Source organism: Dendrobates tinctorius, unplaced genomic scaffold, assembly GCF_039654945.1.
Source record: "Dendrobates tinctorius isolate UK_male_01 unplaced genomic scaffold, ASM3965494v1 ptg000036l, whole genome shotgun sequence".
NCBI lineage: Eukaryota > Metazoa > Chordata > Amphibia > Anura > Dendrobatidae > Dendrobates > Dendrobates tinctorius.
In genome coordinates, this window is record NW_027361704.1 from 19,958,853 (window position 1) to 19,980,220 (window position 21,368).

General features: G+C 46.8%; 1 protein-coding gene across 1 annotated transcript in view; it reads left to right on the top strand.

Moving 5' to 3' along the window:
* Positions 1-21,368, top strand: part of LOC141087894 (ankyrin repeat and KH domain-containing protein 1-like) — a 292,502-nt gene that overhangs the window by 211,015 nt on the left and 60,119 nt on the right. Inside the window, exons 18-21 of the mRNA XM_073573744.1 lie at positions 6,994-7,139; positions 7,313-7,455; positions 7,571-7,784; positions 18,418-18,593. Coding sequence (XP_073429845.1) covers positions 6,994-7,139; positions 7,313-7,455; positions 7,571-7,784; positions 18,418-18,593 — 679 coding nt within the window. The remainder of the gene's footprint in view (positions 1-6,993; positions 7,140-7,312; positions 7,456-7,570; positions 7,785-18,417; positions 18,594-21,368) is intronic.

Consider the following 21,368-nt stretch of genomic DNA (forward strand, 5'->3'; position numbering starts at 1 on the left):
CTGCGCACATCAAGTGAAGGAAGTGATAGCAATTCTAGTTAGGACTAGGATGGATAGTAAACATCCCCAAGTCAAGGATAACCCCAGTAAAAGAGCAATCCTTCCTAGGGTTGATATTGGACTCCGAGCAACAACGCTGTCTCCTACCAGAGAGCAAAGTGACCAAGATAAGATGCCTAGCTCGCACAGCAATACAAAGACCAAATATGACACTGAGGAACGCAATGTCCCTTTTAGGCTCGTTGACATCATGCATACCTGCAGTAGCATGGGCGCAGTACCACTTAAGGCAACTACAGTGGGAAGTTCTGTCAGCACAAACAATTAAAAGGACATTTAGAAGGCAAACTGTCTCTCAATGGCTGTAAGAGATTCCCTGCTCTGGTGGACTGTAGAAAAGAATCTAACAGCTGGTGTCCCGTGGCAAAAACCAGTCGAGGGCATCATTACAACAGACGCGAGTGCCACAGGATGGGGAGCACACCTGAGATCCCACTCAATACAGGGGACCTGGTCCTCGCTAGAAAAGGATCACGGTTCAAATGTAAAAGAACTATGGGCAGTGGAAAAAGCCGTGAAACATTTCCTTCCTTTACTTCGGGGCCGCCACACCCGAGTCATGACGGACAATCAGGCAGTAGTAGCCTACATCAATCACCAGGGGGGAACGAGATCTCGGGGCCTCATACAAATATCGGATCTACTCTTCCAGCTAGCAGAACAACATCTGTTATCCATCACAGCACTGCACATAAAGGGGGTAGAAAATATACAGGCAGACTTCCTGAGTCGCAGGCACCTAAGACAAGGGGGATGGTCCCTAAACCCCCAAGTCTTCCAACAAATAGTTCAGGCCTGGGGCAAACCAGAAATAGACCTGTTCACTACCACACACAACCGGAAGGTCAGGAAGTTCTGCTCACTAAATCCAAGGGAAAACCCCTTCGCAGTAGATGCCCTACAAATACCCTGGAAGTTCATCCTAGCCTATGCATTTCCCCCGATTTAACAATGATCCCAGTAGTGGTCAGGAAAATCAGGGAGGATCGAGCGAGAATAATTCTTATAGCTCCGTTTTGGCCGAGGAGGCCTTGGTTCTCCCTTCTGAGACTCATGTCGGTGACAGATCCATGGATATTACCGGAGATTCCAGACCTGCTTTCCCAGGGACCAGTGGTCCACTCTCAGGTGAAAGGCTTCCATCTAGCAGCCTGGAATTTGAGAGGGTGCTACTGAGTCGCCAGGGATTCTCTCCAGGGTTAGTCTTCACCCTGTTGAAAAGTAGGAAACCTATAACATCCCAAATCTACGGTAGAACATGCAAAAAGTTCCTAGACTTCCTGGGGGAACCCTTGTGGGATGTAGCACCAGTGGGACCTATCCTAGAATTCTTAGTCGGGGCTGCAACTTGGGTTAGCCACTAACACACTCCAAGTTCAAGCTGCCTCCCCAAAACTGGAATAGAAAGCAATCAAAAAATGTCATGTGCCCGAAAATGGTACCAATAAAAATGTCAACTCGTCCCTCAAAAAAAATAAGCCATCGCATGACTGTCGGACGAAATATGGAGAAATTATAGCTCTCAAAATATGGTGTTGCAAAACTTGTTTTGTGTAAAAAAAAAAAAAAAAAAAAAAAAAAAAAAGCATCTTTTAGTGTATGACAGCAGCCAACCAAAAAGACCAGATATAAATCTAGTATCGCTGTAATTTCACCTACCCGAACAATAGTCGCCTAATCACTTATACTGCACAAATAACTGCATAAAAAATAAAAACAATTCTTCACCTGCTGTTGATTTGTTTATTTTGCCTCACAAAGATCACAGGCTCGGCTCACGTTTATCCTGGGCTGAGCTCTTACTCCGGGATTTCCGTGTAAATCTCTGAAATACGAGATTGAGACGGAACTCCCAGCGGAAGATTACCTATTATGAGGCAGTTTGAAGCACTGTTGACACTGACCTGTAATCTGGCGGTGTCCATCTTTTTTAGTCGTACATAAAAGCACAGTCCGCCAGTTTTGTGCACCTCTGAAAAGGACACCTGCTGAACAGAGGAGGCCAGATGGAGTCCAGACTAACTCTCCTGCCTCAATATAGTGAGTGGCTGCCTCAGGGGTTTCATCTGTCACATCACTCAGAGATTTAGATGGGATCCCCAAAGTAAGTGCTCAGCGTTGAGCGCCGCATAAATGTGATCTCAAATGTTATGTAAAATGTTCCCAATAACAGTGTCAACACAATTTGGAAAAGCGCTATGGCTCCTCCCACCTCGACCCCCTAAAAAGAAATTAAGAAAATTATGCGCTCCCAAATCCAATTGCCCCCTCCCTTCTGAGTCCCAGTGTGCTTAATCCACATATAGCACCCACATTTGGCATTTCTGTAGTAATGCGAGCCTGCCTAACTTACTGGTGCATGTCTCCAGAAGCATGAGCTGCGAATAACGCCCTCGGCACTAAAGCGTACTGGAACTACAACAGCAGTTTGCAGTTTTCACTCTGCAAAATCCACTGCTGCATTGATGTACTCAGGAGAAATTGCATAACAAATTGTACTGTTCATTTTCTCCTGTCATAGCCCTTTTGAAAATTGCAAACTTGGGGTCAAAGCAACATTTTAGTGGAAAAAATAGTAATATTTCCTTTACTCAAGCAATTCACAAACTTGTATAAAATTGGCTGTTTTAAAAATACTACTCCCCTAGATGAATTCTTTGACAAGTGTAGTTTACAAAATGGGATCACCTCTGGGGGTTTCTGCTGTTTTGACATGTCAGGAGCTCTTCAATTCTTACTTGGCATCCACAACCTATTCCAGCCAAAATAGGGCTGGAAAGAGAAAGGGCACATGATGGTGCTCAATCAGTTGTTTTCCAACAAATATGGGGTACCTGTGTCCTTTGGAAAAATTGCACAACATATCTTGGCATCCATTTTCTCCCGTTACTCTTGTGAAAATAAAAAAATGGGGCTAAAATAACATTTTTTGTTTAAAAAATGTTACAATTTTTATGGCCCCTGAGGGTTCAAGGTGCTCACCACACATCTAGATAAATTCCTTGAGTGGTCTAGTTTCTAAATTGGGGTCATTTTTAAGGGGTTCCACTGTTCCTCTTTACTTTTCCCTGAGGAAGCCACACTTTGTGGCGATAAGCTTGAGGCTCCTTCCCTGCATGTCATGGTGTGACCGTGTGATCTTTATTTACAACATCTACCTACAGGCCTTACACAGTTAGGTCCATATATATTTGGACAGAGACATTTTTCTAATTTTGGTTCTAGACATTACCACAATGAATTTTAAACAAAACAATTCAGATGCAGTTGAAGTTCAGACTTTCAGCTTTCATTTGAGGGTATCCACATTAAAATTGGATGAAGGGTTTAGGAGTTTCAGCTCCTTAATATGTGCCACCCTGTTTTTAAAGGGACCAAAAGTAATTGGACAAATTACATAATTGTAAATAAAATGTTCATTTCTAGTACTTTGTTGAAAACCCTTTGTTGGCAATGACTGCCTGAAGTCTTGAACTCATGGACATCACCAGACGCTGTGTTTCCTCCTTTTTGATGCTCTGCCAGGCCTACACTGCGGTGGTTTTCAGTTGCTGTTTGTTTGTGGGCCTTTCTGTCTGAAGTTTAGTCTTTAACAAGTGAAATGCATGCTCAATTGGGCTGAGATCAGGTGACTGAATTGGCCATTCAAGAATATTCCACTTCTTTGCTTTAATAAACTCCTGGGTTGCTTTGGCTTTATGTTTTGGGTCATTGTCCATCTGTAGTATGAAATGACGACCAATCAGTTTGTTTGCATTTGAGCACACAGTATGACTCTGAATACCTCAGAATTCATTTGGCTGCTTCTGTCCTGTGTCACATCATCAATAAACACTAGTGACCCAGTGCCACTGGCAGCCATGCATGCCCAAGCCATCACACTGCCTCCGCCGTGTTTTACAGATGATGTGGTATGCTTTGGATCATGAGCTGTACCACGCCTTTGCCATACTTTTCTCTTTCCATCATTCTGGTAGAGGTTGATCTTGGTTTCATCTGTCCAAAGAATGTTCTTCCAGAACTGTGCTGGCTTTTTTAGATGTTTTTTTTAGCAAAGTCCAGTCTAGCCTTTTGATTCTTGATGCTTATGAGTGGCTTACACCATGCAGTGAACCCTCTGTATTTACTTTCATGCAGTCTTCTCTTTATGGTAGATTTGGATATTGATACGCCTACCTCCTGGAGAGTGGTGTTCACTTGGTTGGCTGTTGTGAAGGGGTTTCTCTTCACTATGGAGAATATTCTGCAATCATCCACCACTGTTGTCTTCTGTGTGCGCCCAGGTCTTTTTGCATTGATGAGTTCACCAGTGCTTGCTTTCTTTCTCAGGATGTACCAGACTGTAGATTTTGCCACTCCTAATGTTGTAGCAATTTCTCGGATGGGTTTTTTCTGTTTTTGCACCTTAAGGATGGCTTGTTTCACCTGCATGGTGAGCTCCTTTGACCGCATGTTTCCTTCAAAACAAAACCTTCCAAATGCAAGCACCACACCTCAAATCAACTCCAGGCCTTTTATCTGCTTAATTGAGAATGACATAACGAAGGAATTGCCCACACCTGTCCATGAAATAGCCTTGGCGTCAATTGTCCAATTACTTTTGGTCCCTTTAAAAACAGGGTGGCGCATGTTAAGAAGCTGAAACTCCTAAACCCTTCATCCAATTTTAATGTGGATACCCTCAAATGAAAGCTGAAAGTCTGAACTTCAGCTGCATCTGAATTGTTTTGTTTAAAATTCATTGTGGTAATGTCTAGAACCAAAATTAGAAAAGTGTTGTTGTCTCTGTCCAAATATATATGGACCTAATTGTAAAGCCTTCTCCTGGGGCTTTTTTGTCCTTCTATAGCATGTGTTGTAGCCTCTATCTGTAGGATACCAAAATATTTGCCTCTTTCCCATTTACTACTCCTTGGGGTGCATCTTTGTTTTGGGGCTTATTTGCTTATGACTATTTTTTCTGTTAATTTCCAATTTGTTCATGCTTGTAGTTTGTCTGTGCCTTACTAAGTGTGTAGCTAGTGATCCCATATATCACTTTGTAGTGCGGTCAGCGTTCTCTCAAATTCCCCTAATGTAAAGAAGACATGTGGGAAATGTTTATTACCTATTTTGTGTAACACAACACTCTGGTTTAACCCCTTTATCCCCCGAAGGTGGTTTGCATGTTAATGACCAGGCCAATTTTTACAATTCTGACCACTGTCACTTTGTGGTTATAACTCTGGAACGCTTTAGCTGATCCTTGTGATTCTGAGACTGTTTTTCTTTTTTTGTGACATATTGTACTTCATAATAGTGGTAAGATTTTCTTCGATATGACTTGTTTATTTGTGGAAAAAACGGAAACTTGTCGAAAATTTCAAATTTCGTAATTTTAAAATTTTGAATTTTCATGCTTTTAAATCAGAGATATGTCACACAAAGTACACATCTGGGAAATGTTACTTATTAAGTATTTTGTGTGACCTCTCTCTGTGATTAAAGGGCATGAAAATTCAATGTTGGAAAATTGTGAAATTTTCGCCAAATTTCTGTTTTTTTTTTCCCACAAATAAACGCGAGTCATATCAAATAAATCTTACCACTATCATGAAGTACAATGTGTAATGAAAAAACACTCAGAATTACTGAGATTCAGTTTTATTCTAAAAACTAGATTCCAGCTCACCCAGTTGCTCTATACTCATCTACTTGGGGCTCAGACACTGGCCTTGCCCTGGCCTGCCATCAAGGATTAAAGAAAAAAAATGGAGTCTGGCTCAACAAGACTGGATTTTCCTTTTCTTATGTTTCAAAAGAAAATATAGTGCATACAAAAGAGAAATTTATATGGTCGACACGAGCCAGACTGGAAAATCCAGTCCTCTTGAGCCAATTTTATTACCACATAATGTGCCAGTGGTCAAAATTGTAAAAGTTGTCATGGTCACAAAGCAGAAAACGAGCTCTGGCGTGAAAGGATTAATGAGTTTTGCTCATCCTACTGCAGCGCACAGTTTATCAAAACTGGCATAAGAAACGTCAATTACCGATGTGTCCCTCATGTACAAGGCTTGTCCGCCTTGGCCTATCCTTAAGATACAGTATGTAATCCATTTTCAGATTGGTCTCTGGGAAGGAGCTCCACAACAATCAGCTGCATCAACTGTTGTAAACTGTTTTTGGAGCAGAACAGCACTGTGCCGTACTTTGTTTTTAGCAGCCATTGCCAAAAATGGCAGCTTGGCTCACATTTATTAACACTGCAAATCCATGTGAGTCCACGGCTGACGTAGTGAATGTTACCATCGAAGGGAAATGGGCCGATTTCTTCCTGCCCCTCCTCCTAAGATGTCATGATAGTTGCCTCAGTTTCTCATTTGTTTTTTCTGATAGGCAGTCTGGCCTGTTTATCCATTGATTCTTAACTCGATGCAGTAAAAATAGATAAAACGTAGATGGAACTCTGAAGTACAAAGTCAGTCTTCTTAGATTCATTGGTGTTACGGATCCACAAATACTTCAGTGACCAAATCTGATCCAAAAAAACGAGAACAGGTTATGCTCTGAGTGTCATACCGGAGACTAGGACCCATTGCTGCGTGTATGGATAAGAGAAACTCAATTGCGTGTATGGGTAAACTCAATGGGGTCCATGTCTGAGAAAAGATCGGCTAGCACTAAGACATGTGGTCTTGGATGCATGGACAGGCAAGACATATTCGTTAATAGGCCTATGCCTCTGAAAAAGTTTACATGAACAAGCAATTCTTTACGGTGGGCACAGTAAAGTAAGTCAGTCGTCCCATATTGTCCATGTAAATGGAACTGAAATACTGAACCATTGCTATCCCTATTACTAACACAGCCACTTTTATTGAAGTGTAATAACTACATTTTTTGCTACCCGTTTTTATTTGCCATTTCACATTTAATTGCATTATGTTTCAGGTTTCACGCCTCTGATTTTGGCAGCTACAGCTGGACATGCAGGAGTTGTTGAAATCCTTTTAGATAAGGGCGCGGATATTGAGGCACAGTCTGAGCGCACCAAGGACACACCTTTGTCTCTATCATGTTCTGGGGGGCGTCAAGAGGTGAGTCGGGAATATCTTCCCTGGTGCTCTGTTATATACTGTAGGTTGGCCTGATGGGGTCATCCATTAGCAGTCATACACTTATATCATGGATTTTAGAAACTTAAAATGTTTAGTTTCATTAGGAAGTTGCATTGTAACCAAGAAATGCTTTTTTCTGTTTGAAATGACAGGTTGTTGAGCTGCTTTTGTCTCGAGGAGCCAACAAAGAGCACCGAAATGTCTCAGACTATACACCGCTCAGTTTGGCTGCATCTGGTGGATATGTCAATATTATCAAGATTTTGTTAAATGCTGGGGCAGAAATTAATTCTAGGTAATGGATTACCTGCATGTTACGGTTTTACAAGTACTTCTATTCCCTTGTTAACGCTCAGCTAATGGTATGTCTTATGAGTTTTGTGAGGGTTATTTTTTGTTTTGTTTTTCAGGACTGGTAGTAAATTGGGCATTTCTCCCCTAATGTTGGCTGCTATGAATGGCCACGTTCCTGCAGTTAAACTGCTTCTTGATATGGGGTCGGACATTAATGCTCAGATTGAGACCAATCGCAATACAGCTCTCACATTAGCATGCTTTCAGGGACGAGCTGAAGTCGTGAGTCTCCTCCTGGATAGGAAAGCTAATGTTGAACACAGAGCCAAGGTATGTCGTATGTTCTAGAAAAGTACAAATGTCTTAACGCTGCCTATTATGTACAGATTTTGCAAGTTATCAAATTGTGGTGGATATACGTGAATGTGAAAAATCTGCTCCCCCAGCATTTTGCCAAGGAGCAAGCTTCCTATTAGGCTAGTTTCACATTTGCGCTTTTGAGCGCAGTGACGGCCTGCGCACGGCTGCCGCTAAGCCCCGTCCCCTGCCGCGCCTCCATCGGTAGCTCCGCCTACCGGCGCATGACGCTGCATGCGTCCTCTATCTTTATCACTGCGGGCGCAGGCCGTGCGCAGTATGCGATTGGCGGCGCATGCGTCCTTTTGACAGTGTGCCGACCAGCGCCATACGCAACCTGCTGCAGTTTGGTTGCGCTCGGCGCACTGTGAAAAGGACGCATGCGCCGCCAAACGCATACTGCGCACGGCCTGCGCCCCCAGTGATAAAGATAGGGGACGCATGCAGCGTCATGCGCCGGTAGGCGGAGCTATCGGCGGAGGCGGGGCTTAGTGGCGGCCGTGCACAGGCCATCACTGCGCTCAAAAGCGCAAATGTGAAACTAGCCTTACTGAGACAATTACTTTTACTTATAACATATTGGCAGAAATGGAGCTATGTAGTAAATGAGCACTGTACGTTCAGAAAATTCTATTTCATTGATGATACACTAAATGGCCAACATTGGGAGTTTCTGCACTTCCGTCTGTCCAAAGTGCATACAGGTATAACAGAGACCGTCTTTTAAGCAAGGGATCACTCATATAAGTGTATAATACTGCAGAGTAGTATCAAATGTTTTATCAGATAGCACTCGGCCCAGTGTTACACTATGGGGCAGTGCAGATCTGTGATTATTTTTTCATACCGTTTTGACATAAGAAAACAATTGCAGCATGCTGCGAGTGGCTCAGATATTCCGATCACGTGCAACCATACAAGTGCATGGGTGTGTGTGAAGCATTAGACTGCACTTGGGTGTTATCCTAATGCAGTGTAAGCTCAGAGACCCTGTGCTGCAATGCTCTCATGTGACAGAATCTGATCTCCGTAAGATGACAGTTGGATCCAATTCTGACAGGTTGAGCTCAGTGTCAATAGCACAATGGTCCCGATTCTCTCGCGTGTGAGCGAGCCTTTAAGAGCAGGTAAGCAGTTAAACAAGGTCAGGTGCAATGTATGCATTGAAATCGGAAAAAAAATCCAGCACCCGTAATGTTATAAAGGAACCACCTACCCAAAAATAGTGGGGGCAAGTGACAAAGTATGATCGTAACAGGGTGCATTAGACCAGAATATTTACCAAAAGCGGCTTTAATCCCCATAAGGAAACCTGTTTGTTTGGATAATGCTATTAACTTAGTGTTAGCAGATATTGGGTTAATATGCAGGTTAATAGCATTATACAGATAGCTGCTGCCAGCCACTGTGTGGAAAGTGCAGCATTGTGGGGACAATGAGCTTTGTCTTGCAGGTGTAGCAGCGCAGCTTCAGACATCTGCTGTACGCAGCACTTTGACAGCTGGTTGTGCACTGATCCCCTGCTGAGCGAGCTGTCAGCCAAAGTGCTGGGGCGTGCTTACAGCTGCTGACCACAGTATAGTGAGTGATGACTGAAAGCTGGCAGCTCCCTGGAGGAATAAAGTTCACTTTCTCATGGATGCAATACTTGCAGTACAGCGGCCAGGCACCTTCGGAATGCTATTAGCCTGATGAAAATGAACCTGATAGCTGCATGTTATCGGACATAACAGCTTCCCTTTAATGGCCAGTAATAAACGGATTCAGTATTCTTCCGAGGGTCTTTGGCTGTGCCTTACTGCCAGGGACCTGACTTGCTCATGCTAGATTACAGGAGTTTTAACTCCATATTGTAAACTTACAGAAGAGCAGGATTTAAAGCTCTTTACTAAGTCGTATGCATTCATGGTTATCAGGTAAACGTTGTGAGGGATAGGTGTGGAAAGGCCATTCTTATCTACAGGACAGGTTTTGTATGGAAGAACAAGTATGACATGAAACTTTTCATTCCTAAATCACAGGGAAATGTGGCTTCATAATGTAGAGTGTTCACATTGCGAGCATAGCAAAATCTCAGCTGTTGACTGGACTAGTTTTAGGGTATGTGCACACGGTGCGGATTCTGCTGCGTTGTACAGTACCTTACTCTGTCGCCTTATTGGGGGACACAGAACCGTGGGTGTTATGCTGCTGTCCACTAGGAGGCGACACTATGCATAATCTGAAAAAGATTAACTTTGGCTCCTCCTCTGCAGTATACACCCCTGGACGGCGTCAGCCTTCTCCAGTTTTTGCTTAGTGTCGCAGGAGGCACACCTAAGATTTTTTTTACTCCGTCTTTTTTCCTGGATTTTTTTCCAAAGGACTACAGATGAAGAAAAGAGGGTCTCCAGCGAGACTCCCGGCATGGCTCCCTCCTCGGTCCCCTATTAGGGGTACCCGGTTGAGGTCGAGGTGGCTCTTCCCCATGTTGCTCCCTCACCAGTCCCTCGGGTACTGGTTCGAGGTCGAGACCCCCCTCCTTCCTCAGTTCCATCCGGCTCTGGGTCGAGGTCGAGGCGACGATGAAGCCCCCTGACGGTGACTGCAGCACCCTCCCTAATCCCCCTCTGGGGGTATTAGGTTGAGACACCGCAGGTAGGGCCTGTACCAGGCACCAGGGACCCCAGTCCACCTGTGGGCTCCTTTTGGGACCGGGGGAGGTGCAGCGAGGCACGGCACTTATCAGAGATCGGGCTCCCTGCGCCCCGGTCTCTGCAGCAATGGTGCCCCAAGGGACCCTCCACAGGGCCCCAGTCACATATATGGCCCCACCGCCAGCCCTCCTTTCATTCTGGGGGGGTCTGGTTTAAATCCGACCCCCCCCCCCCCCCCGCGGACGACCGCGCCGTCCTGGAGCCCTGCTGGGCAGGAGACCTCAAATTTAGGCCGCTGCTTCGGCCTAGCCGAAGTCGCCGCCCCATTCCCGCCCCCCGGATGACGAAAATGATACTGCAGTGTCATAGAAGGGGCGGATCGAGGCAGGAGGGGCGCGCTTTTACATGGCCCAGCGCGCCCTTTTTCCAGCTCTCCGCCCCCCTCCTCCTCCACCTCAGAATCTGGTGGCCATCTTGCTGCACCTGGAAGAACGCAGCACAGCAGTCTCCGGGGGGCACAGGACGTGGGACTTATCAGCGCTGGACCTAAGGGGGAGCACCGGTGGGGTAAGATCACAGCTGGGTCCTTGGTACTCAGCTGTGAATTCCTATACCATATAGCGCTCTCCTACTCCTTTCCTCTGCGTAGATACCCCTGTAGGGCCTCCACTAAAGGTACTATGTCGGGCTGAAGGAAAAGAACCAGGCAAGACTGCTTTTATGCAGTCTGCACAGCCTGCAAGGCCACTCTCCCCAGCGGCAGCACGTACCCGCACTGCCGGGATTGTACCCAAAAAACAGGATCAGAACCCCAAGAAGTCCCTACCAGCGCTTCTGCGACCGCTACTGCGCCGGAATGGGCGACTCAGATGTCGCAGTCTATGACACAGTCTATAGATAACCTGACCTCCACATTACTGCAGGCTCTGCAGGGTCATGTCTCGGCTATGAACGTTACCCAGCAAAGGGACGTCCGGTCTCATGATCAGGGCGCTTCCGACAGTTCGAGGCGTAAGCGGACCCACAGGTCGCGTTCATCTGCGTCCTCACATAGCAATAGGTCTTCCCCCTCCAGGGAAAGACACAGTGGCCTCAGATCACCGAGGCCGTCCCCTGAGTGAGAAGGACAATGCGGATATCCACAACAATCCCAGACCTCGGGAAACCTCCGCTCTAGTTCTCCCGCTAGGGAGCTCCTTAGCGATGCGCAGGACTCAGAGGGCATATGTGACTCCAATTCAGATAACGAAACAGAGAACGCTTTGCTCCCTTGTCCTCCTAGCAATACTGCGATAGTTGAGGATATCGTCTCTTCCATCCTTCGGGTGCTGGACATTTCAGATCCAACCCCGGAAGCACCAGAACACAAGATTTCCTTTGAAAGTGTTCAGAAACCATCGAAGGTCTTCCCTAATCACCCGGAATTTCAAAAAATCCTTTCTAAGCATTTTTCGCAGCCTGAGAAAAAATCGCCAATCGCAAGTATTTGGAAGCAAAATACCCCTTTCCACAGAAAGACACCAAGGATTGGACAGGTCCGCCTGAAGTGGACCCTCCAGTCTCTAGGCTGGCAGCACAAACGCTTCTCTCGCTGCCGGACAGTTCAACCCTCAAGGACAACAGCAGACAGACAAGTCGAACGCATGGCTCGTTCAATCTTTGAAGCTGCAGGTGCCTCTTTGGCTCCCGCATTTGCTTCAGTTTGGGCAGCCTAGGCCATCATGGCCTGGGCTGATCTATTGCAAAAGGGCCTTCAAGCTTCAAATCCTCAGCTGGCGGACCAGGCGGTGCAAATTGCAGTGGTGGCAGATTACATGGTCCATGCAGCGTTGGACTCTGCAAGAGGAATAGCGGGAATAGCATCAAACGCCATCACAATCCGGTGTATTCTCTGGCTAAGAGAATGGAAAGCGGATGCGGCCTCAAAAAAGTCCCTAACAAATCTCCCATACTTCAGTGGCCGTCTTTTCGGTGAAAAGCTGGATACAATGATATCCAATGCTACCGGGGGCAAAAGTACTTCCCTCCCTCAACTAAGACCAAAACGCACGTTTAAAAGGCGTAATCGATCTCGTTTCCGATCCTTTTGGAATTCTTCAGGCTGGTCCTTCTCACGCCCAGCACAAAACCGTAATCGTTCCCCCCCCGCAGGGACAACACACGTGCGGCACAGAGGCCGGACAGGAACTGGCAATCAAAGGCAAGCCAGGCAAAACCTAAAGGAGGAAAACCTCAGACTTTTCCCTCATCCTGACTCATGCCCTCTGGAAGACACCCCACTTGTAGGCGGACGACTGCTACTCTTTCAGCAGGTCTGGCTGCCTATTACAGAAGACAAGTGGGTCAAGGAAATAGTGTCTTCAGGATACAAAATCGAGTTTACTACCAGCCCACCGCACAGGTTTTTTTTTTTCCCTCTGTCCCTCCAAAATCCCCGCTCAAAGCTCAGGCCTTCCGTCAAGCGGTTTCTTCCCTCCTGCGAGCAGGAGTCATAGTGCCAGTCCCAGCAGAAGAGCGCTTCCGAGGGTTCTACTCCAACCTGTTTGTGGTGCCCAAGAAGGAAGGCAGCGTCCGACCCATACTAGACCTCAAGCAACTCAACAAGTATGTTCGAGTTTGTCACTTCCGCATGGAATCCCTCCGGTCAATCGTTGCGTCTATGGAAAAAGGAGAATATCTTGCCTCCATAGACATACAGGACGCATACCTGCATATAACGATTGTTCCCGCCCATCAGAGGTTTCTCAGATTCGCAATCAACCAAGACCATTACCAGTTTGTGGCCCTCCCGTTCTGTCTCGCCACGGCTCCCAGAACATTTACAAAGGTCATGGCAGCTACCATGGACGTTCTGCACTCCAGAGGCATAGTAGTCGTTCCATACCTGGACGACCTTCTCATCAGCGAGGTCAACGTCTTGATCACGATCGACACTCTGACGCGCCTGGAATGGTTAGTCAATTTACAGAAGTCCTCGACCTTCCTGGGGATGCTATTCGACACCTCCAAGGGTCTGGTGATCCTCCCCAGGGACAAGGCACTGGCTCTCCGTCTGGGAGTTCACGCACTCCTCCGCAAGTCCCCCAGATCTCTCCGGTATGCCATGAGAGTACTTGGCAGGATGGCAGCAGCAATGGAGGCGGTACCATTTGCCCAGTTTCACCTCAGACCCCTTCAACTGGCCATCCTCAAGTCCTGGGACAGGAATCCGTTCTCCCTCGACAGGGAGTTCCGGTTATCCGCAAACACCAGGAGGTCCCTGCACTGGTGGCTCGAGCCAACCTCGCTTGCAAGGGGAAAATCCTTTCTCTCCGGTCAATGGAAGGTTTTGACCACCGATGCAAGCCTTATGGGTTGGGGCGCGGTGCACCTACATCACAGAGCGCAAGGCAGGTGGTCACCAAGGGAATCGACATCAACATCCTGGAAATTCGGGCCATCTTCCTGGCGTTGAAAGCCTTCCATCACTTGCTGGCAGACTCTCATATCCGAGTACAGTTGGACAATGCCACGGCAGTGGCATACGTAAACCATCAAGGCGCCACCCGCAGCATCCAGGCGATGACCGAAGTAACGCATATCCTACAATGGGCGGAGGCTGCAAGGTCGGTACTCTCCGCGGTCCACATTCCGGGTGTGGACAACTGGGAAGCCGACTATCTCAGCCGACAAGGAATGGTCTCTGGGGAATGGTCTCTCCATCCCGAAGTCTTCTGTCAGATCTGTCATCGTTGGGGGACCCCGGACGTGGATCTGATGGCATCCCATCTCAATGCCAAGGTTCCCAATTTCATGGCCAGGACGCGCGATCTGCGGTTGCTCGGAGCAGATGCCCTGGTTCAGGACTGGACCCAGTTCCAGCTTCTGTACATTTTTCCACCCCTCCCCCTGATCTCCAGAGTCCTGAGGAAGATCAAACAAGAGGGTGTCCCCACCATTCTGATCGCTCCAGACTGGCCCAGGCGTACATGGTACGCCGACGTCGTGCAACTCACAGCAGACGCTCCCTGGCGTCTCCCCACACGTCCCGACCTCCTGTCACAAGACCCGTTCTTCCACCAGAACTCAGGGGCTCTCAATTTGACGACGTGAGACCTGGGTTTTGACCCAAGCAGGTTTTTCACCGGACGTTGTTAAAACCATGATCAGGGTTCGAAAGCCAACTTCAGCCAGGATTTACTATCGTACCTGGAAGATTTTCTTCACATGGTGCGACTCTCGTGGGCAGATTCCTCTTCCCTATTCTCTTCCAAAGGTCCTCGGTTTCCTTCAGTCAGGCCTGGACGCCGGGCTATCCCTGGGCTCGCTGAAGAGCCAGGTGTCAGCGCTCTCAGTGCTCTTTCAGAGGCGTATTGCTAACAAGCCGCAAGTGAAGACTTTTCTCCAAGGGGTTTCCCGATTGGTTCCCCCCTACAAACGTCCGTTTGAGATGTGGGACCTCAACCTGGTCTTGACAGCACTACAGTCACCTCCTTTTGAACCCTTTAGGGTGGTCTCACTCCGCTTTCTATCACAGAAAGTGGTTTTCCTGGTGGCAATCACCTCGCTACGCAGGGTGTCTGAACTTTCAGCTCTTTCCTGCAGACAACCCTTCCTGGTTTTTCATCAGGACAAGGTGGTTCTCCGTACAGTACCATCCTTCCTTCCGAAGGTCGTGTCCAGCTTCCACCTCAATGAGGAAATATCACTACTGTCTCTTTGCCCGGCTCCCGTTCATAGGGTCGAGAAGGCTCTGCATACGCTTGACCTTGTCAGGGCATTGCGTATTTACGTGTCTAGGACTGCTCCCTTCCGGAAGTATGATTCACTTTTCCTTCTTCCAGAAGGCGTTCGCAAGGGCCTACCGGCTTCCAAAGCCACCCTTGCTAGGTGGTTCAAGTCCACCATTCAAGAGGCTTACCGCCTCAACAATTCTCCCCTTTCGGCCGGTATCACGGCACACTCTACGTGGGCGGTAGGGGCCTCTTGGGCCATTCGGCATCAAGCCTCAGCACATGAAGTGTGTAAGGCAGCCACTTGGACTAGCCTGCACACATTTACAAAACACTACAGAGTGCATACCCAGTCCTCAGCGGATGCGAGCCTGGGTAGACGGGTCCTGCAGGCGGCAGTACCCCAAGTCTAGAGGACTGTCAGCACAATATTCGTCCACTGCTTCCCACCCAGGGACTGCTTTGGGACGTCCCACGGTTCTGTGTCCCCCAATAAGGCGACAGAGTAAAGGAGATTTTTGTGTACTCACCGTAAAATCTCTTTCTCTTAGCCTTTAATTGGGGGACACAGCTCCCACCCTGTTGCCCTTGCGGGCCGTTGTTACGGTTGGGTTCTCATATTGTTGTTTGAGCCTGTTTATAGTAGCCTTTTTTTACAGGCATGGTTATGTTTCTGGTATATTCCTCCTAATGCTTTTGCACAAAACTGGAGAAGGCTGACGCCGTCCAGGGGTGTATACTGCAGAGGAGGAGCCAAAGTTAATCTTTTTCAGATTATGCATAGTGTCGCCTCCTAGTGGACAGCAGCATAACACCCACGGTTCTGTGTCCCCCAATTAAAGGCTAAGAGAAAGATTTTACGGTGAGTACACACAAATCTCCTTTTTTCCCTTCACCCATGACAGCACCACCTGAGAGAGGGATCCGCCCCGCCAGGACAGGAACCTACTGAGACATAAGGGGCGGCACCTCTCCCCCGCTTCAGTTGGGTTCCTGTCCTGGAAGGAATCCCACTGTGGCGGTGCCTGTCATGGGCGAAGAAAAATAAGACCCAGGCCCGTCCCGGCGCGGGAAGAACAGGTAGCTTACCTGTAGCGCCGGCCGTCGGGTCCTGGAAGCGCAGTCCCCGGGGTCCCTGGGGCTCCGGGTTCGTGCGGGTGTGGATGGGATTCCGGTGGCTCCGGGAAGCCCCCACCGCGCCGCCCTCCCCTCGCGCACGCCGCATCTCGATCCCCGTGGTAGGGGAGAGACGCTGGCGTCTTCCGGCCGCTGACGTCAGCGGCGCTTGGAATGCTGGCTAAACCCGAGGGAAAATCCATGGGCAGTGGCGGCACTAGGGGCGCTCTACAATTGCAAACTGGCATCAGATAGGTGGATAGCCAGATTTATTAAATCCTGCCATAGAGCTAAGCCTATTCCAATACCCAGAATAGCCCCATGGGATTTAAACCTGGTGTTAGAAGCCCTTACAAAAGATCCGTATGAGCCATTACATCAGCTACCCCTAAAGTTCTTGACCCTAAAAACAATCCTGTTAGTAGCCCTCACATCAGCCTGCAGGATAAGCGACTTACAGGCTCTCTCAGTAAATCCTCCTTACACGCAAGTCTTTCAGGATAGGGTAGTATTAAGAACAGACCCCAGTTATCTGCCCAAGGTAGTATCAGATTTCCATCGGGGTCAGGAAATTGTCCTTCCATCCTTTTGCGAAAATCCAAAAAATCTGGGGGAGGAAAAATTCCATAGTCTGGATGTTAAAAGGGCTCTCGTAGAATATATATCTGCCACTAGCCAGTGGAGGAGGTCACAGTCCCTATTCGTAGCTTTTCAGGGTGCCAGGAAAGGCTATGGGGTTTCAAAAGGGACTATTGCTAGATGGATTAGGGAAGCCATTAGTGTAGCCTATTCAGCTAGTGGTATCCCGATTCCTGACGGCATCAAGGCTCATTCCACCAGAGCCGTGGCGACCTCCTGGGCTGAAAAGGCAGAGGTATCAATCGAACAGATTTGTAAGGCCGCTACCTGGGCCTCACCTTCAACCTTCTTTAAGCACTATAGATTAAATCTATCCTCCTCTGCTGACTTAACCTTTGGTAGAAGGGTGCTGCAAGCGGTGGTCCCTCCCTAAGGTGTTTCGAAGTCTCCAAAAATCTCTCAGGTGGTGCTGTCATGGGTGAAGGGAAAACCACCATGGTTACTTACCGGTAGCCGGTTTTTCCGGAACCCATGACAGCACCCGTACATTCCCCCCCTTTTTCACTGTATGGGTGTGCACAATTAGTAGGGTGTTTTGAGTGTTGTGGTGTTGGATTAAACATGTAACTAACCGGGAAGTCCTCTCAATGCTCTGTAACCCAACTGAAGCGGGGGAGAGGTGCCGCCCCTTATGTCTCAGTAGGTTCCTGTCCTGGCGGGCCGGATCCCTCTCTCAGGTGGTGCTGTCATGGGTTCCGGAAAAACCGGCTACCGGTAAGTAACCATGGTGGTTTATTTCCTATGGAAATAAAAAAAAGCTGTGCACATGCTGCGGTTTTTTCCGCGCGGTTTTCACTCCGCAGCATGCCAATTGTTTGGTGCAGAAACGCCGCAGTTTTACACCTCATCCATTATGAGGTGTAAAACCGCAGGACTTTTGTCCTGCGGATTTACCTGCGGTTTTCTCTACAAAATCCGCACACCCAAAAAACTACGTGTGCACATAGCCTTATGCTCCTTTCGTTGTTGATGACAACGATCTTGCTTCCAAAGCTTTAGTAAACAATTGCATCTGGCTTCCAGGCATTGGTGAGCGAGGGTATGGTTGCGGACAGGATTTTCATAATGGAATCCCGGTACACCAGTATAACAAAGCCATCAATGTGTGTTGATTGAAATGTAGACTTCCATCTTCACTCCAAGGGGTTTTACAAAAATACTACAACTGCTGGTCACACAGCGCCTCCATTTTTTTTTTTTTTTATTTTCAAATGTAACTTGACAGTTGACTTAAGTGTTTCATAGTTCATGTGGACTTTACTGAATTATTTCTTAACAAATTAAGGAGGCATTCAATGGCAACACCAAAAGGCCAACTAAAGTGACAGCATCTAGCCAAGTCAAAAAAGGGGGACATCTTGTAATTAACACTTCCAACAAACTCGTTGTGATGATCAGGTGTTAACATAATTTTAGCAACTTATTTTTTTCAAAGTTTGATTTCCAGATTCTTATTTCACACTTTGACAGGTTCCTCCTAAACCATCTTACTGTTTTTAATAGACCGGCCTTACTCCTCTGATGGAAGCTGCTTCTGGAGGTTATGCTGAGGTGGGCAGAGTGCTATTAGACAAAGGAGCAGATGTCAACTCTCCACCTGTGCCTTCATCAAGAGATACTGCTTTGACTATAGCTGCAGATAAAGGACATTACAAATTCTGTGAGCTTCTTATTAATCGGTGAGTGTTACTGAATTAAAATAAAAATTCTACTTTAAGGGACCTCTCGCGTTGTATCTGCAGTCAGCTCTGTTGACAGGATGGTATGGAGAAGCTGAGAAGAATGGTATATAGGTTTTTATGAAAATTTCCATGTAACTTTTATTTCATTCATTGAAACCCCTGGTGATTGAGTCAAGTTCCTATGCAATTAATAGCAGTTGTCTTTGTATGACTGTGCATGTAATCACTGAATAGGACCGCTGATTTGACTCAGTCATGCAGACACCTGGGGTTTCACTGAACAAAATAAGTTGTATTGTATTTTCCCACAAAAACTACAACTCTGTTCAGCTGCTCCTTAGAATCTAGCTTGCAAATCAGATACTACTTCACAGTGACCGCCGATTCCGTTTGAGGACATGCCAGTTTTAGTAAATTCTTTCTCGGGAAATAATTTTCCATCATGTAAACTTTGTGGTGGTCTTTGAGAAGTCCTCCACGAAACTAATGAATACATTCACATTTTGATTTACCATTGTCAGAGGTGTGCCCATATATAGCTGGACTGTCCAATCCCTGATGAGAGAGGCAGTGTGTAGGGATACACCATTTGTTCATATAGTTCTAGGGGAATAGCCGACATTTTCATGGAGTTCTCACGTTTTAAGTAACCATACAGCAATAACACTATATTAACCCTTTCACACCGAAGCCTGGTATCGCCTTCCTGACCAGGTCAAATTTTCCAATTTTGACCAGTATCACTTTATAAAGTAATATCTATGGAATGCTTTATCATATCCCACTGATTCTGAATTTTCATGGCACACTGTGGTTTTAGGTTAGTGGTAAATGTAGGTCTATGTATTGTGCATTTTCTGTGACATTATCAGAATTTTGGCGAAAAATTGTAAATTCCGCAATTTTCAAAGTTTTAACATTTATGCTATATTTAAACTATATAGTTATATCACACAAAATAGTTTATAAATAACATTTCCCACATGTCTACTTTATATCCGCATTATTTTAAAAAAAATATTTTTATGAAGTTAGCAGGGTTAAAAGGTTATCAGAAATTTTTCATTTTTACAACAAAATGTACAAAGCCGAGTTTTTTCTTTTTAGGGACCGAATCACGTTTTGAAGTGACATTGAGGGTCCTATATGACAGAAAATACAAAAAGTGACATAATTTTAAAAACTGCACCTCTCTAATTGCTCAAAACTACATTTAAGACGTTTCTGAACCCTTTAGGTGTTTCACAGGAATTAATGCAATGTGGAAGGAAAAAATGAAAATTATTTTTTCCCATAGAAATGTCTCATCCCCCAAACATTTCATTTTCACAAGGGTAGCATGGGCACCATTTGACTTTTTTGGAGTGCAAAATCAGCTGGAATAGATAGTGGACGCCATGTCGTGTTTGCAGAGTTCCTGAGAATCTTTAACCCTCAGGCAATTAACAGAATTGTACAACATTTGACTGAATAAATTAAAATTACCATTTTTTCCAATAAAATGTTGCTATGGCCCCAAGATTATTAATTTTTCAAAAGGCCTAATAAGAGAAAACAGTTTGACGTGTACAGGAATGTTTGCGTAACAAATTAATGAGTCTTCATTGGGGGACACAGGAACCGTGGGTGTGTGCTGCTGTCACTAGGAGGTTAACACTATGCATGAAAAAAATGTTGCCTCCGCAGTATACACCCCTCCGACCGGCTGTAGGACAATCAATTCGTGAAAAAGCAGTAGGAGAAGAAATTATCATGTAAGTCATCATATATTCATTACACGTAATAAAATCATGGGAGGGCATTGTGTCCCCCAATGAAGACTCTGAGAAACAGATTTTACGGTAAGCAACCAAAATCCTGTTTTCTTTCGTCTCACTGGGGGACACAGGAACCGTGGGACGTCCAAAAGCAGTCCCTGGGGTAGGAAAAGACAGAAACTTCCTTCAGGTCAGAGAACTCACCACTGCCGCCTGCAAGATTCTTCTGCCTAGGCTGGCATCCGCTGAAGCATAGGTATGGACCTTATAGAACCTTGAAAAGGTATGCATGGACGACCATGTGGCAGCCTTGCACAACTGCATGGCTGATGCCCTGCTGTGTACCGCCCAGGAGGCGCCTAGCGCCCGGGTTGAATGGGCCTTTACCCAGCAGGGGACACCCTGTCCTTTACCCAGTAGGCTTCCAGAATTGCCATTCTGATCCAGCGGGCAATTGTTGCCTTAGAGGCCGGCAGGACTCTTCTCACCCCATTGGGGATAAGAAAGAGCGAGTCCGCCTTCCTGAAGGCAGCGGTCCTGGCCAGCTAGATCCTTATCGCCCTGACCAAGTCTAGCTTATTCAAAGAATGCTCCAGAGGATGGGTTGGAGTGGGACAAAATGACGGAAGGATTATATCCTCGTTCATGTGAAAAGCCGATACCACCTTGGGAAGAAAGTTAGGCCTCTTTCACACATCAGGTTTTCGCCGTCAGGCGCGATCCGGCGCTTTTGACAGAAACCGGATCCGGCGAAATGCAATGCCGGATCCGTTTTCCCCCCCATTGACTTGCATTTGCGCCGGATCGCGCCGGATGGCCATGCGTTTCATCCGGTTTTCGCCGGATCCGGCAATGTGTCGCGATCCGGCGTCTGGAAAAAACGGTGACTGTAACGTTTTTTGTCTCCGTCGAAAAAGCCGGACACGCCGGATCCGGCGCGTCCGGCTTTTTCACACAATGAAAGCCTATGAGCGCCGCAATGCGCCGGATCCGGCGAAAGCCGGATCCGTCGGCC